General features: G+C 49.0%; 2 protein-coding genes across 2 annotated transcripts in view; one reads left to right on the top strand and one right to left on the bottom strand.

Annotated features, from left to right (window-relative positions):
• Window positions 1-14,258, top strand: part of sos1 (SOS Ras/Rac guanine nucleotide exchange factor 1) — a 33,515-nt gene extending 19,257 nt beyond the window's left edge. The window contains 14 exon segments of the mRNA XM_022766725.1: window positions 573-689; window positions 825-847; window positions 970-1,074; window positions 1,335-1,557; window positions 1,636-1,755; window positions 1,883-2,045; window positions 2,262-2,379; window positions 2,462-2,634; window positions 2,729-2,845; window positions 3,343-3,616; window positions 10,864-10,908; window positions 12,140-12,261; window positions 13,239-13,622; window positions 13,624-14,258. Of these exon segments, the coding sequence (XP_022622446.1) occupies window positions 573-689; window positions 825-847; window positions 970-1,074; window positions 1,335-1,557; window positions 1,636-1,755; window positions 1,883-2,045; window positions 2,262-2,379; window positions 2,462-2,634; window positions 2,729-2,845; window positions 3,343-3,616; window positions 10,864-10,908; window positions 12,140-12,261; window positions 13,239-13,622; window positions 13,624-13,731 (2,092 nt within the window). The 3' untranslated portion in view covers window positions 13,732-14,258.
• Window positions 14,259-14,439: 181 nt separating this feature from the next.
• On the bottom strand, window positions 14,440-15,820 carry gemin6 (gem nuclear organelle associated protein 6). Its single transcript, XM_022766745.1, has 2 exons — window positions 15,590-15,820; window positions 14,440-15,118 (listed from the first exon to the last, which is right to left on the bottom strand). Exons 1-2 carry the CDS (start codon window positions 15,718-15,720, stop codon window positions 14,692-14,694), a joined length of 558 nt encoding a protein of 185 aa, XP_022622466.1. The 5' UTR covers window positions 15,721-15,820; the 3' UTR covers window positions 14,440-14,691.
• Window positions 15,821-16,061: the final 241 nt, after the last annotated feature.

Here is a 16,061-nt window from a genome sequence, read left to right as displayed (position 1 = left end):
ATATAGATCAGTGGAATAGTTTTCCTGTTTGAGTCTTTCCATGTGTCTCTCTGGTTTTAAACCAAAGCTTCTGCAGAATTCACAGTTTATCACTAAATAAAATCTAATCACTGTCAGATCTTCATTTGACCTGAACACAGATTCTTTAATGGAGGATTCCTGCCAGTGATGAAGCTCTCCTCTTCCTCTCCTCTTCCTCTCCTCTTCCTCTCCTCTTCCTCTCCTCTTCCTCTCCTCTCCTTCCTCTCCTCCTCTTCCTCTCCTCTTCCTCTCCTCTTCCTCTCCTCTTCCTCTCCTCTTCCTCTCCTCTTCCTCTCCTCTCCTCTTCCTCTCCTCTTCCTCTCCTCCTCTTCCTCTCCTCTTCCTCTCCTCCTCTTCCTCTTCCTCTCTGAAGCATAAGAACAAACAATACATGGAGATGAAAGTATGAATTTGTGGTTTCATAAAAGACACAGTATGTGACACAGTTCTGTGGAAGAAGGTGTAAACACACCTGGACACTTCCTTCCTCTGTTACGAACATGACTCAGACCTGAGAACACTGTGCTGATCTGAGGTCTCCCTGTGTCCAGGTTCGAGATCCCAGAACCGAGACCCAGCGAGGCGGACCAGATGGAGGGGGGGGAGCAGCCACTCAGCGCTGAACTCAAACGCTTTCGCAAAGAGTTTGTTCAACCGGTCCAGCTCAGGTAGGAAACCTCCCCTGGGGGAGGGGTCACTCAACCCTGAACCTCTGTCAGCAACAGGCTCAGTCCACATGTCCTGGCCTCACACAGAACACCATACTCCAAAGTCTCGAGAACCACCTCACACCTCTGTTCTAGATTCTGGTTCTCTGGATCCCAGAGTTCCTGACCTGGTCCAGAGACAGTTCAGAGTTCTACACAAAATGATTCCAGGAAACAGATAAACATGTTGATGAGACTGATCCTCCTCCTCCTCTCTAACCCCCCCCCCCCCCCCCAGCAGTTGCTGAATGTTTTCGTCGTCACTGGGTAGAGCATCACTTCTACGACTTTGAGAGAGACTCTCACCTGCTCAGACGATTGGAGGACTTCATTGCCTCAGTCAGAGGTACGTACCTGAACAGCTCACACCTGTGACACCTCACACCAGTGAGGAGGGCGGAGTCACTCAGGTCTGGTGGTAGAGTGACAGTTCTTCAGACGACCAGAAGGGGTAGCATCACACAGCAGGTGTGCCAGCTGCTTTCTGTGTAATCCATTACTGCATCTGGACAACACACCAACACCTGGACACCTGCTCACAGTTGATGCCCCCCCTCAGCAAACACCTATATTGTTACAAGTAGATGATGATGTTACATGTTTCAGGTAAGGCGATGAGGAAGTGGGTGGAGTCGATTACTAAGATCATCCAGAGGAAGAAGCAGGTGCAGGTGAGCGTGCCCAGTCACAGCATCACCTTCCAGAACTCCCCTCCTCCAATCGAGTGGCACATCTGTAAACCAGGAAACACTGAGCAGTTTGACCTCATGACACTGCACCCCATTGAGATCGCCCGCCAACTCACCCTGCTCGAGTCCGACTTCTACAGGTACACACACCTGTCACACACCTGTCTGACATGTCACACACCTGTCACACACCTGTCTCACCTGTGTGACTTCCTCAGGGCGGTGCAGCCGTCTGAGCTGGTTGGCAGCGTCTGGACCAAAGAGGACAAAGAGATTCACTCCCCCAACCTGCTGAGGATGATCCGTCACACCACCAACCTCACCCTGTGGTTCGAAAAGTAAGACTCGGCCCCCACATACCTCAGATCATCATCCAGCTGCTTCACCTCCCTCAGACAGCGAACGGAGGTGGAGGTCTGGTTGTTACTGGTCCTGCAGATCTCAGGTATGTGTTTTCTCTAACAGGTGTATCGTAGAAACTGAGAACCTGGAGGAGCGAGTGGCCGTCGTTTCTCGGATCATCGAGATCCTGCAGGTTTTTCAGGAACTCAACAACTTTAACGGAGTCCTGGAGGTCGTCAGTGCCATGAACTCCTCACCTGTCTATAGACTGGACCACACCTTCGAGGTAACTACAACACAGACAATTCAGCTGCTGTTGTCTCTGTTGGAGGTTTGTCAACTCTGTCCCAGCCGATCATCACCATCTGTTCAACCGTAACTGATCCAAAATGAAAATTCCCTCAATAATTTCACACATTGGTAAAAACAGACAGAAAACATCTGGAACAGCTGTTTCCCTGCAGGTGCATAAATAAAGAGGTTTGTTGTTTTTTGTTTTCAGCAAATTCCAAGCCGACAGAGAAAAATCCTGGAGGAAGCTCATGAGCTGAGTGAAGATCACTACAAGAAATATTTAGCCAAACTGCGCTCCATCAACCCCCCCTGTGTCCCCTTCTTTGGTACGATCCAACACACTCACCTGGTAGTAAAGGGTTAAACATGAAGGTCAGAGGCTCAATAATGAACCTGTGTGTCTGACAGGAATCTACCTGACCAACATCCTGAAGACAGAGGAGGGAAACCCCGACTTCCTGCGCAGACACGGCAAAGATCTGATCAACTTCAGCAAGAGAAGGAAAGTGGCAGAAATCACAGGAGAGATCCAGCAGTACCAGAACCAGCCGTACTGTCTGAGGGTGGAGAGCGACATCAGGGTCAGTCTGATGATGTCACTGTATCACCTGATACAGCTTTAATGAATCAAACCTCACGTTTGTGACCACGTCTGTTCTCTGTGTTCTGAAGCAGAAGTTCTTTGAGAACCTGAACCCAATGGAGGACATGTCAGAGAAGGACTTCGCTGATCATCTGTTCAACAAATCTCTGGAGATTGAACCTCGGAACGCCCGATCATTACCTCGCTTCGTAAGTATCACCATGGCAACATACACATGCAAGTTGTGTGTGTATACATACATATATATATATATATATATATACGCACACACAACAGTTGGTTCTGACCAAGCCTGGGCTTTTAACTACATGTATAACTCCGCTTCACAGGTGTTCTATTAACCGTTAATTAGCGTCACATTAACAGCCTTGATGAGTCACTTGGTCTAGGACCGGCTGCTCTCTGAGGGAACGGCTTCATGTGTGACTCTTCTATGAGATGGAGTTTAGGTGACGTCACCTAACTCAGGTGACGACTGAGTCAGACTGAATAGTGAAAAAAAGTCTGAGTGAGGAAAAGTGATCTCTCAGATCTGTGAAGCAGCTCCTTGTCTGACTCCACCTGTCAGGTGTTTGACAGATGGAGTCAGACTGAGTTTAAACACCTGACTGAAAAATGTTTGAAAAACTTCGATACATAAAACTCAGTCAGTAAAAACCGTCTTTGTCTTTTCACCTGTGCCCAGGTGAAGAAGTACACCTGTCCTCTCAAGTCTCCGGGGATCCGTCCCACTTCGGCGAGACCCGGTACCATGAGACACCCGACACCACTGCAGAACGAGCCCAGGAAGATCAGCTACAGCCGCATCCCTGACACCGAAGCTGAGGGGGGGGCTGTCTCTGCCCCCAACTCCCCCCGCACCCCTCTGACTCCACCTCCTGCCTCCGCCGCCTCCAGCTCCACTGATGTAGGCAGCGTGTTCGACTCGCCACAGGGTCCCAGCAGCCCCTTCCACTCCAGTAAGACCACCCACTGACACTAACCCCGCCCACCGACCAATCACAGAGCTGACACTGTCTTTGTTGTTAACAGGTATCTACATTTTATTTCTCCTTGGACACGAACAGCTCAGACTAACCTCCATGTTTCTCCTCCTCTCAGTGTTTCTCCTCCTCTCAGTGTTTCTCCTCCTCTCAGTGTTTCTCCTCCTCTCAGTGTTTCTCCTCCTCTCAGTGTTTCTCCTCCTCTCAGTGTTTCTCCTCCTCTCAGTGTTTCTCCTCCTCTCAGTGTTTCTCCTCCTCTCAGTGTTTCTCCTCCTCTCAGTGTTTCTCCTCCTCTCAGTGTTTCTCCTCCTCTCAGTGTTTCTCCTCCTCTCAGTGTTTCTCCTCCTCTCAGTGTTTCTCCTCCTCTCAGTGTTTCTCCTCCTCTCAGTGTTTCTCCTCCTCTCAGTGTTTCTCCTCCTCTCAGTGTTTCTCCTCCTCTCAGTGTTTCTCCTCCTCTCAGTGTTTCTCCTCCTCTCAGTGTTTCTCCTCCTCTCAGTGTTTCTCCTCCTCTCAGTGTTTCTCCTCCTCTCAGTGTTTCTCCTCCTCTCAGTGTTTCTCCTCCTCTCAGTGTTTCTCCTCCTCTCAGTGTTTCTCCTCCTCTCAGTGTTTCTCCTCCTCTCAGTGTTTCTCCTCCTCTCAGTGTTTCTCCTCCTCTCAGTGTTTCTCCTCCTCTCAGTGTTTCTCCTCCTCTCAGTGTTTCTCCTCCTCTCAGTGTTTCTCCTCCTCTCAGTGTTTCTCCTCCTCTCAGTGTTTCTCCTCCTCTCAGTGTTTCTCCTCCTCTCAGTGTTTCTCCTCCTCTCAGTGTTTCTCCTCCTCTCAGTGTTTCTCCTCCTCTCAGTGTTTCTCCTCCTCTGTGTTTCTCCTCCTCTCTGTGTTTCTCCAACTCTGTGTTTCTCCTCTTGTGTGTTTCTCCTCCTCTCTGTGTTTCTCCTCCTCTGTGTTTCTCCTCCTCTGTGTTTCTCCTCCTCTGTGTTTCTCCTCCTCTCAGTGTTTCTCCAACTCTGTTTCTCCTCTTCTGTGTTTCTCCTCCTCTGTGTTTCTACTTCTGTGTTTCTCCTCCTCTCGGTGTTTCTCCAACTCTGTGTTTCTCCTCCTCTCTGTGTTTCTCCTTCTCTGTGTTTCTCCTCCTCTGTGTTTCTCCTCCTCTCTGTGTTTCTCCTCATCTGTGTCTCTCCTCCTCTGTGTTTCTCCTCCTCCTCAGTGTTTCTCCTCCTCTGTGTTTCTCCTCCTCTCTGTGTTTCTCCTCCTCTGTGTCTCTCCTCCTCTGTGTTTCTCCTCCTCCTCAGTGTTTCTCCTCCTCTGTGTTTCTCCTCCTCTCTGTGTTTCTCCTCCTCTGTGTCTCTCCTCCTCTGTGTTTCTCCTCCTCCTCAGTGTTTCTCCTCCTCTGTGTTTCTCCTCCTCTCTGTGTTTCTCCTCCTCTGTGTCTCTCCTCCTCTGTGTTTCTCCTCCTCCTCAGTGTTTCTCCTCCTCTGTGTTTCTCCTCCTCTCTGTGTTTCTCCTCCTCTGTGTCTCTCCTCCTCTGTGTTTCTCCTCCTCCTCAGTGTTTCTCCTCCTCTGTGTTTCTCCTCCTCTCTGTGTTTCTCCTCCTCTGTGTCTCTCCTCCTCTGTGTTTCTCCTCCTCCTCAGTGTTTCTCCTCCTCTGTGTTTCTCCTCCTCTCTGTGTTTCTCCTCCTCTGTGTCTCTCCTCCTCTGTGTTTCTCCTCCTCCTCAGTGTTTCTCCTCCTCTGTGTTTCTCCTCCTCTCTGTGTTTCTCCTCCTCTGTGTCTCTCCTCCTCTGTGTTTCTCCTCCTCCTCAGTGTTTCTCCTCCTCTGTGTTTCTCCTCCTCTCTGTGTTTCTCCTCCTCTGTGTCTCTCCTCCTCTGTGTTTCTCCTCCTCCTCAGTGTTTCTCCTCCTCTGTGTTTCTCCTCCTCTCTGTGTTTCTCCTCCTCTGTGTCTCTCCTCCTCTGTGTTTCTCCTCCTCCTCAGTGTTTCTCCTCCTCTGTGTTTCTCCTCCTCTCTGTGTTTCTCCTCCTCTGTGTCTCTCCTCCTCTGTGTTTCTCCTCCTCCTCAGTGTTTCTCCTCCTCTGTGTTTCTCCTCCTCTCTGTGTTTCTCCTCCTCTGTGTCTCTCCTCCTCTGTGTTTCTCCTCCTCCTCAGTGTTTCTCCTCCTCTGTGTTTCTCCTCCTCTCTGTGTTTCTCCTCCTCTGTGTCTCTCCTCCTCTGTGTTTCTCCTCCTCCTCAGTGTTTCTCCTCCTCTGTGTTTCTCCTCCTCTCTGTGTTTCTCCTCCTCTGTGTCTCTCCTCCTCTGTGTTTCTCCTCCTCCTCAGTGTTTCTCCTCCTCTGTGTTTCTCCTCCTCTCTGTGTTTCTCCTCCTCTGTGTCTCTCCTCCTCTGTGTTTCTCCTCCTCCTCAGTGTTTCTCCTCCTCTGTGTTTCTCCTCCTCTCTGTGTTTCTCCTCCTCTGTGTCTCTCCTCCTCTGTGTTTCTCCTCCTCCTCAGTGTTTCTCCTCCTCTGTGTTTCTCCTCCTCTCTGTGTTTCTCCTCCTCTGTGTCTCTCCTCCTCTGTGTTTCTCCTCCTCCTCAGTGTTTCTCCTCCTCTGTGTTTCTCCTCCTCTCTGTGTTTCTCCTCCTCTGTGTCTCTCCTCCTCTGTGTTTCTCCTCCTCCTCAGTGTTTCTCCTCCTCTGTGTTTCTCCTCCTCTCTGTGTTTCTCCTCCTCTGTGTCTCTCCTCCTCTGTGTTTCTCCTCCTCCTCAGTGTTTCTCCTCCTCTGTGTTTCTCCTCCTCTCTGTGTTTCTCCTCCTCTGTGTCTCTCCTCCTCTGTGTTTCTCCTCCTCCTCAGTGTTTCTCCTCCTCTGTGTTTCTCCTCCTCTCAGTGTTTCTCCTCCTCTCAGTGTTTCTCCTCCTTTCAGTATTTCTCCTCCTCAGTATTTCTCCTCCTCTGTGTTTCTCCTCCTCTCAGTATTTCTCCTCCTGTGTTTCTCCTCCTCCTCTCAGTGTTTCTCCTCCTCACAATGTTTCTCCTCCTCTCAGTGTTTCTCCTCCTTCTTTCAGTATTTCTCCTCCTTAGTATTTCTCCTCCTCTCAGTGTTTCTCCTCCTCTGTATTTCTCCTCCTCTCAGTATTTCTCCTCCTCACTGTGTCTCCTCCTCTCAGTATTTCTCCTCCTCTCAGTATTTCTCCTCCTCACCGTGTCTCCTCCTCCTCCTCTGTGTTTCTTCTCCTCCTCAGTGTTTCTCCTCCTCTCAGTGTTTCTCCTCCTCTGTTTCTCCTCCTCTGTGTTTCTCCTCCTCTCAGTGTTTCTCCTCCTCTCAGTGTTTCTCCTCCTCTCAGTGTTTCTCCTCTGTGTTTCTCCTCCTCTGTGTTTCTCCTCCTCTCAGTGTTTCTCCTCCTCTCAGTTTCTCCTCCTCTCAGTGTTTCTCCTCCTCTGTGTTTCTCCTCCTCTGTGTTTCTCCTCCTCTGTTTCTCCTCCTCTGTTTCTCCTCCTCTGTGTTTCTCCTCCTCTGTTTCTCCTCCTCTGTGTTCCTCCTCCTCTCAGTATTTCTCCTCCTCTGTGTTTCTCCTCCTCTCAGTATTTCTCCTCCTCAGTGTTTCTCCTCCTCTCAGTGTTTCTCCTCCTCACAGTGTTTCTCCTCCTCCTCTCAGTATTTCTCCTCCTCTCAGTGTTTCTCCTCCTCTGTATTTCTCCTCCTCTCAGTATTTCTCCTCCTCACTGTGTTTCTCCTCCTCTCAGTGTTTCTCCTCCTTCTTTCAGTATTTCTCCTCCTTAGTATTTCTTCTCCTCTCAGTATTTCTCCTCCTCTGTATTTCTCCTCCTCTCAGTATTTCTCCTCCTCTCAGTATTTCTCCTCCTGTCTTTCTCTTCCTCCTCTCAGTATTTCTCCTCCTCAGTGTTTCTCCTCCTCTCAGTATTTCTCCTCCTCAGTGTTTCTCCTCCTCTCAGTATTTCTCCTCCTCTCAGTATTTCTCCTCCTGTGTTTCTCTTCCTCCTCTCTGTATTTCTCCTCCTCAGTATTTCTGCTCCTCTCAGTGTTTCTCCTCCTCTCAGTATTTCTCTTCCTCCTCAGTGTTTCTTCTCCTCCTCCTCAGTGTTTCTCCTCCTCCTCAGTGTTTCTCCTCCTCTCAGTGTTCCTCCTCCTCAGTATTTCGCCTCCTCTGTATTTCTCCTCCTCTCAGTGTTCCTCCTCCTCAGTATTTCGCCTCCTCTGTATTTCTCCTCCTCTCAGTGTTCCTCCTCCTCAGTATTTCGCCTCCTCTGTATTTCTCCTCCTCTCAGTGTTCCTCCTCCTCAGTATTTCGCCTCCTCTGTATTTCTCCTCCTCTCAGTGTTCCTCCTCCTCAGTATTTCGCCTCCTCTGTATTTCTCCTCCTCTCAGTGTTCCTCCTCCTCAGTATTTCGCCTCCTCTGTATTTCTCCTCCTCTCAGTGTTCCTCCTCCTCAGTATTTCGCCTCCTCTGTATTTCTCCTCCTCTCAGTGTTCCTCCTCCTCAGTATTTCGCCTCCTCTGTATTTCTCCTCCTCTCAGTGTTCCTCCTCCTCAGTATTTCGCCTCCTCTGTATTTCTCCTCCTCTCAGTGTTCCTCCTCCTCAGTATTTCGCCTCCTCTGTATTTCTCCTCCTCTCAGTGTTCCTCCTCCTCAGTATTTCGCCTCCTCTGTATTTCTCCTCCTCTCAGTGTTCCTCCTCCTCAGTATTTCGCCTCCTCTGTATTTCTCCTCCTCTCAGTGTTCCTCCTCCTCAGTATTTCGCCTCCTCTGTATTTCTCCTCCTCTCAGTGTTCCTCCTCCTCAGTATTTCGCCTCCTCTGTATTTCTCCTCCTCTCAGTGTTCCTCCTCCTCAGTATTTCGCCTCCTCTGTATTTCTCCTCCTCTCAGTGTTCCTCCTCCTCAGTATTTCGCCTCCTCTGTATTTCTCCTCCTCTCAGTGTTCCTCCTCCTCAGTATTTCGCCTCCTCTGTATTTCTCCTCCTCTCAGTGTTCCTCCTCCTCAGTATTTCGCCTCCTCTGTATTTCTCCTCCTCTCAGTGTTCCTCCTCCTCAGTATTTCGCCTCCTCTGTATTTCTCCTCCTCTCAGTGTTCCTCCTCCTCAGTATTTCGCCTCCTCTGTATTTCTCCTCCTCTCAGTGTTCCTCCTCCTCAGTATTTCGCCTCCTCTGTATTTCTCCTCCTCTCAGTGTTCCTCCTCCTCAGTATTTCGCCTCCTCTGTATTTCTCCTCCTCTCAGTGTTCCTCCTCCTCAGTATTTCGCCTCCTCTGTATTTCTCCTCCTCTCAGTGTTCCTCCTCCTCAGTATTTCGCCTCCTCTGTATTTCTCCTCCTCTCAGTGTTCCTCCTCCTCAGTATTTCGCCTCCTCTGTATTTCTCCTCCTCTCAGTGTTCCTCCTCCTCAGTATTTCGCCTCCTCTGTATTTCTCCTCCTCTCAGTGTTCCTCCTCCTCAGTATTTCGCCTCCTCTGTATTTCTCCTCCTCTCAGTGTTCCTCCTCCTCAGTATTTCGCCTCCTCTGTATTTCTCCTCCTCTCAGTGTTCCTCCTCCTCAGTATTTCGCCTCCTCTGTATTTCTCCTCCTCTCAGTGTTCCTCCTCCTCAGTATTTCGCCTCCTCTGTATTTCTCCTCCTCTCAGTGTTCCTCCTCCTCAGTATTTCGCCTCCTCTGTATTTCTCCTCCTCTCAGTGTTCCTCCTCCTCAGTATTTCGCCTCCTCTGTATTTCTCCTCCTCTCAGTGTTCCTCCTCCTCAGTATTTCGCCTCCTCTGTATTTCTCCTCCTCTCAGTGTTCCTCCTCCTCAGTATTTCGCCTCCTCTGTATTTCTCCTCCTCTCAGTGTTCCTCCTCCTCAGTATTTCGCCTCCTCTGTATTTCTCCTCCTCTCAGTGTTCCTCCTCCTCAGTATTTCGCCTCCTCTGTATTTCTCCTCCTCTCAGTGTTCCTCCTCCTCAGTATTTCGCCTCCTCTGTATTTCTCCTCCTCTCAGTGTTCCTCCTCCTCAGTATTTCGCCTCCTCTGTATTTCTCCTCCTCTCAGTGTTCCTCCTCCTCAGTGTTCCTCCTCCTCAGTATTTCGCCTCCTCTGTATTTCTCCTCCTCTCAGTGTTCCTCCTCCTCAGTATTTCTCCTCCTCAGTATTTCTCCTCCTCCTCTCAGTGTTTCTCCTCCTCCTCAGTGTTTCTCCTCCTCTCAGTGTTTCTCCTCCTCAGTGTCTCTCCTCCTCCTCACAGTGTTTCTCCTCCTCCTCTCAGTGTTTCTCCTCCGCTCAGTGTTTGTCCTCTGTGTTCCTCCTCCTCAGTGTTCCTCCCCCTCAGTATTTCTCCTCCTCAGTATTTCTCCTCCTCTCAGTGTTTCTCCTCCTCCTCAGTATTTCTCCTCCTCTCAGTGTTTCTCCTCCTCCTCAGTATTTCTCCTCCTCTCAGTGTTTCTCCTCCTCCTCAGTGTTTCTCCTCCTCCCAGTGTTTCTTCTCCTCCTCAGTGTTCCTCCTCCTCAGTGTTTCTCCTCCTCCTCAGTGTTTCTCCTCCTCTCAGTGTTTCTCCTCCTCAGTATTTCTCCTCCTCTCAGTGTGTCTTCTCCTCAGTGTTCCTCCTCCTCAGTGTTTCTCCTCCTCCTCAGTGTTTCTCCTCCTCTCGGTGTTTCTCCTCCTCCTCAGTGTTCCTCCTCCTCAGTGTTTCTCCTCCTCCTCAGTGTTTCTCCTCTCCTCAGTGTTTCTCCTCCTCAGTATTTCTCCTCCTCCCAGTGTTTCTTCTCCTCCTCAGTATTTCTCCTCCTCTCAGTGTTTCTTCTCCTCAGTGTTTCTCCTCCTCTTTGTTTCTCCTCCTCAGTGTTTCTCCTCCTCCTCAGTGTTCCTCCTCCTCAGTATTTCTCCTCCTCTCAGTGTTTCTCCTCCTCAGTATTTCTCCTCCTCAGTGTTTCTCCTCCTCTCAGTGTTTCTCCTCCTCAGTATTTCTCCTCCTCCCAGTGTTTCTTCTCCTCCTCAGTGTTCCTCCTCCTCAGTGTTTCTCCTCCTCTCAGTGTTTCTCCTCCTCAGTATTTCTCCTCCTCTCAGTGTTTCTTCTCCTCAGTGTTTCTCCTCCTCTGTGTTTCTCCTCCTCAGTGTTTCTCCTCCTCCTCAGTGTTCCTCCTCCTCAGTATTTCTCCTCCTCTCAGTGTTTCTCCTCCTCAGTATTTCTCCTCCTCTCAGTGTTTCTCCTCCTCAGTGTTTCTCCTCCTCAGTGTTTCTCCTCCTCCTCACAGTGTTTCTCCTCTTTACTCCTCAGCCTGCGAAAGTATCTTTGCTGTGGTTTCTCTGCCTCACGGACCACGTTAGTATGATCCTCCTGACTCTGACATCTGCTACATCTCTCACATCCACCAAGACTCACCTGTGTGATCCGTGTGATGAATCAACTGTTGCCATGTTTCTGTAACATGAGGTCACAGTTGCTGTGGATCAATGACATCTTGATTCCTGATCAATTTAATCAGTATCAGAGCTGATTATTGATTAGACAGATCTGATCGGTGCATCCCACACCATCGTACTCACCTGTCCTAACATTCACCTGTTAGTGTATCACATCCTGCCTTGTCATTTCCATAGTAACAGTTTGTCTCCATTGACACCATCAGCTGACAACTCACTGTGTGATAAAGTGGTCTGTGACACCTGAGTCTTTGAACCAATCGGCTGCCGGCAGGATGACCCTGTCCTATCAGGTGCATCTGTACAGTCTGATGCAGTCTTGTCCAACACCTGTACTGCAGCTGTTCATCACACACCTGAGGAGTCAGAATATTAGGAACACCTGAATATAACAGTCCACAGCAGCACTGAGGTGATTCAACACAACAGGTGGACCGGACCAGACAATGGACAAGTGTACCTGACAGGTGTACCAGACGGGTGCACCTGACAGGTGTACTGGACAGGTGGACACTTAGTGTGTATTTCATCTGGTTGTTGTGTCTGACTGCAGGTTGTTGTCATCAGTGTTTCCTGTGTGTGTGTGTCAACAGCTGCTTCTGGGTTATAATGAAATCAAAGTTGTCTAACTCCCTCTGTGTGTGTGTGTGTGTGTGTGTCTGTGTGTGTGTGTGTGTGTGTCTGTGTGTGTGTCTGTGTCTGTCTGTGTGTGTGTCTGTGTCTGTGTGTGTCTGTGTCTGTCTGTGTGTGTGTCTGTGTGTGTCTGTGTCTGTCTGTCTGTGTCTGTCTGTGTCTGTGTGTGTGTCTGTGTGTGTGTCTGTGTGTGTGTCTGTGTGTGTGTGTCTGTGTGTGTCTGTGTGTCTGTGTCTGTCTGTGTCTGTCTGTGTCTGTGTGTGTGTCTGTGTGTGTGTCTGTGTGTGTGTGTCTGTGTGTCTGTGTCTGTGTGTGTCTGTCTGTGTGTGTGTCTGTGTCTGTCTGTGTGTGTGTCTGTGTGTCTGTCTCTGTGTGTGTCTGTGTGTGTCTGTGTCTGTCTGTGTCTGTGTGTGTGTGTCTGTGTGTGTCTGTGTGTCTGTGTCTGTGTGTGTGTGTCTGTGTGTGTCTGTGTGTCTGTGTCCCCTCTCTGGTCTCAGGGTCGTCTTCAGTCTCCTCCATGGTGAGTTTCAGTCGGGGTTCAGAGGACGCTCCTGTTCCTCCTCCTGTTCCTCCTCGCAGACGACCAGAGTCGGCTCCTGCTGAGTCCTCCCCCTCCAAGGTACCTGACCTGGTTCTTTCTTGATCCTCAAGACCAGAGTCTACAGAGTCCGGCTCTGATCTACCTTTACCTGTGGGAGCAGCTCTGAAGACTCGCTGGGGGGGTTGGTGGCTGCATCAACAGAAAGTCCAAAGACTGTGGGGGGGGGGGGGGGGTTCAAACCCCCAACCACTAGATGGCAGTGATGTAATTTTCCACTGCAATGTAAACTGAGACAGGAAGTAGTCTATGGCTAACGTTAGCATTAGCAAACCTAGCTGACTGGTAACATTACCGCAGATGGCTGAACCAGGAAGAGTTAAGAGTTAGAACGGTTCCTCTGGTTCCTGGACTCTAGTTGTTCAGGTTGAATAACCCTAATTGCATGTTTACTTTGCATGTATTAATTATTACTAACCTTGTCGTGTTTTATTTTATCCTAGTGATTATATGATTTAATAGCGGTATCTCTATGTTTTATATTTATTTTTAAGATTCTATCAAATTATTTATAATTCTATTTATTAATTGATTTCTTTTACATATTCTATTAACTTTGTTCTTATTGGAGAAATTGTCATTTTAACATATTTTATCCCTTTTTATCCAACAGTTGGGAGAGTAAATGGCAGTCAGGAGAATTTTATAATAATTAAAACTCCCGCTGCCTCCCTGTGTTGTAGGTCCATTCCCTGTCTTTTTATTTAAATTTCTTTTATTCTTTTATTAGTCTTTTATTTTATTATACATTTTTTCATTTTATTTATTTATGGATATTTTTAACCATTTATAAATTGTTTTAATAAAGAAAATCCCAAAGTGTTTTTTAACATCCATAATAACCTTGTGCCGGAGCCCCTCATAACACTCTTCAGTGTTACGTTTTAACCCCAACCTAACCCTGTTGAACTGGTCTCTGATCAGATGTTGTGTTTCCTATCTCTGTCCTCCACACTGACGCTCTCTCTCTCTCTCTCTCTGCCCCCCCCCTCCCTAAGATGATGTCGAAGTTGGATAGCCCCCCTGCTGTCCCCCCTCGTCAGCCTACCTGTAAGCTCTTCCCCCCTCGTTACTCTTCGTCGTTGTCATCGTCGTCTCCCCCTGACAGCCCCCCCTTGCTGCCCCCCCGGGAGCCCCTGAGTTCTCCTCTGCACCTCCTCCCCCCTCCTCAGGGTCGCCCCCGCTGTGATCTGCTGCCTCAGGCCTTCTTCCCCTCCACAACCTCCACCTCACCCTCCATCACCTCCATCTCCACCACCTCCTCGCCCCCCCTTCCTCCCCCCACTCCCATGACCCCCAGCCCTTCCCCTGCCTCGAGGAAGATGCCCCTCCCCTCACCCCCGCACCGCTCCTCTTCCACTGTCGCCCCTCGCCGGATGGATAGGCCCCCCTGTGCCCCCTCGACACGGTGTCCCCAAACTCCCCCCCAAGACCTACAAGAGGGAGTCTCTGAGCCATGCCCCCCTGCTGGACACCCCCCCTGCACTGTGATTGGACAGCCTGTACTTCCTGAAGGGGGCGGAGCAGCTGGTTCAACAGCCTGTTAAGAAGGGGAGCTAACACTACAGCTGATTGGATCAGAAGAGACGATGGATTTTAAAAAAAAAACATCAGATTGACCAATCAGGACACTCTGATCCGATCTAGACTGACAAAATAAAATACAGATCATGTGCCCTTATTCTGAAAAACTGACTGTGGCCTCCAGCAGAACGTCTAGAGAAAATTCGTCTTTCTGTGGTCAGATTTTCATTTGTGTTTCTCGTCTGTGAGCTGAGTCCTGATGAGTCCTCATCGGATCTCCTCATGTTGAACAGAGACTTGTGGATAATGTATTACTCCATTGACTGAGGTGGAAGTGTTGATGTGTCTGGAGCCTTCAGGTACTGGACCAGAACCACGGAGGTACTGTAATGGTTCTGGTGGACCTGTTTGTCTCTGATTGTTGATAATGTAACAAACGTGATGATTGGTTCTTTAAAACAAGGGAATAAACGTGTTTCTACCACTGAGCTGGACGGACGACACAACACGCACCACTGTCTTTATTTGATCTACTGAAGGTCTACCAAGTCTGCTTCACTCCAGTTTCCATAGTAACTGAGGTTGGATTGATTTTAAATCTCTTCTATGAAACCAAATTAACTGAAAAGAAACCTGGCCACATTGAGTGACGACATGAAAAAATAAACGTTATTCAGCAAATTAGACTTTTATTTTGTAAATATCAGTGAAACAGGAGGTGAGAGATAAAAGGATTTTCAGTTTTACAGCCTCTGAACAAACTGAGGATCGACAGGAAGTGGACTCCCCGTGACGTCAGTGTCTCGGTCTTTGCTCCATGTCTGATCCTGGTCCGTCAGAATCCCAGAATATTCATCTGGATCTGAATCTGTAGTTTTGTCTGTCTTCACTTTTATTTTTATTCTGTTCATTTCATCTGTCCGAGGATCAATACCTGTCAGCTGATCTGGTTTTAACTGGATCAGATTCTGGATCAGTCTCTGGATATAGTCCAGGGTGATCTGGTTTTAACTGGATCAGTTTCTGAATGCGGTCCAGGATGATCTGGTTGGAGCTGTAGCAGTCTTCAGGTCCATATGGGGCCCTGATGGTCAGGACCCCCGCCACCCTCAGCTCGTCCCCTTCCTCCTCCACAGGGACCCGGTTCTTCTCAAGCCAGCTCCGGACCCCCCCCCCCTTCCTTCTCAGCTCCTCTGGGTTCAGGCTGCAGGTCCTCGGGGGGAGGAAGGAGGTCCGGAGACGGTCTGAGGTCTCCTCATCGGCCTCCTGCAGGACCTGCACGTCCTCTACAGCGTGACCCATCACCACCTGCACAGACGTCCCCCCGTCCTCCCTGAAGTCCACCAGGACCATACTGCAGAGGGGACAGGACCACAGAGTCAGAAAGGGGCAGACCAGATCCAGATCAGTCCTGGATCGGAGTCATGTTACACTTGGGATTCAAGATCAGGGCTGACAGGTCTTTGAGGATTCAATGAAATCCTTCAGAACAGGGACTTTAGAGCTCGTGCTGAACCCTGCTGAGCTCTGAGAGGGATCCAGGACTGATATGGATCTGCCTATAGACTTAAATCAAGCAGGTTCAGTTCTCACATACTGCAAAGACTCAGCTGTCTTATCAAAATAAAGTTACGCAGCATGAAGTCCCTTCAGAATAAAAGCTATCCTTCATTGTTGAGATACTACAGTTTCTTGATTATGGATAATTTATGGATTATAAATCAGTTTGGGGATGAGTACAGTGAAGAGATGTGACACAGGTGAACCTGACTCACCTGTGTGAGTGTTACCTGTGTTGTCTGAGGGTGTGAGAGTTATCGATTACCTGGCGGACACCGGGTCCACGGTGAGCAGCCAGCCACGGTGCTCTTCATCTTTTCCCGCCATCACCTTTACCTGTTTGTTGACGTAACGGATCCAATGCAGCGGACCTAACAGAGACCAGCCGCACTGCATGACGGCCCTCAGTTATCAATATGAAAACAATAATCAATACACTTTAGGAGACACGGTCCTTTGCTGCTTCACGAGCCTCGAAAGCCTCCGGAGGAAACACCAAACCGACACAGGGTTCCACCTCCGCTTTATTGTCCAAGTAGAGCCGCTGCTGCCCCCTTCTGGAGCGGGGCCGTGGGGGTGGGGTCAAACAAAATCCTCACAACGATATCTAATTCGAATAATAAATGTAATGAAATTTACATTTAAATAAATACTAAATGCATAAAGACCCTAAAAATAAAACGAATAAATCTACAGGCATACACATTCATTCTAACTCAAATCTCAGCAGCAAAAGA

The sequence above is a fragment of the Seriola dumerili genome, unplaced genomic scaffold (genome assembly GCF_002260705.1).
Source record: "Seriola dumerili isolate Sdu_G_001 unplaced genomic scaffold, Sdu_1.0 BDQW01001001.1, whole genome shotgun sequence".
Lineage (NCBI taxonomy): Eukaryota > Metazoa > Chordata > Actinopteri > Carangiformes > Carangidae > Seriola > Seriola dumerili.
Note: the sequence above shows the minus strand (reverse complement) of the source record. Positions and strands in the feature narration are given on the sequence as shown.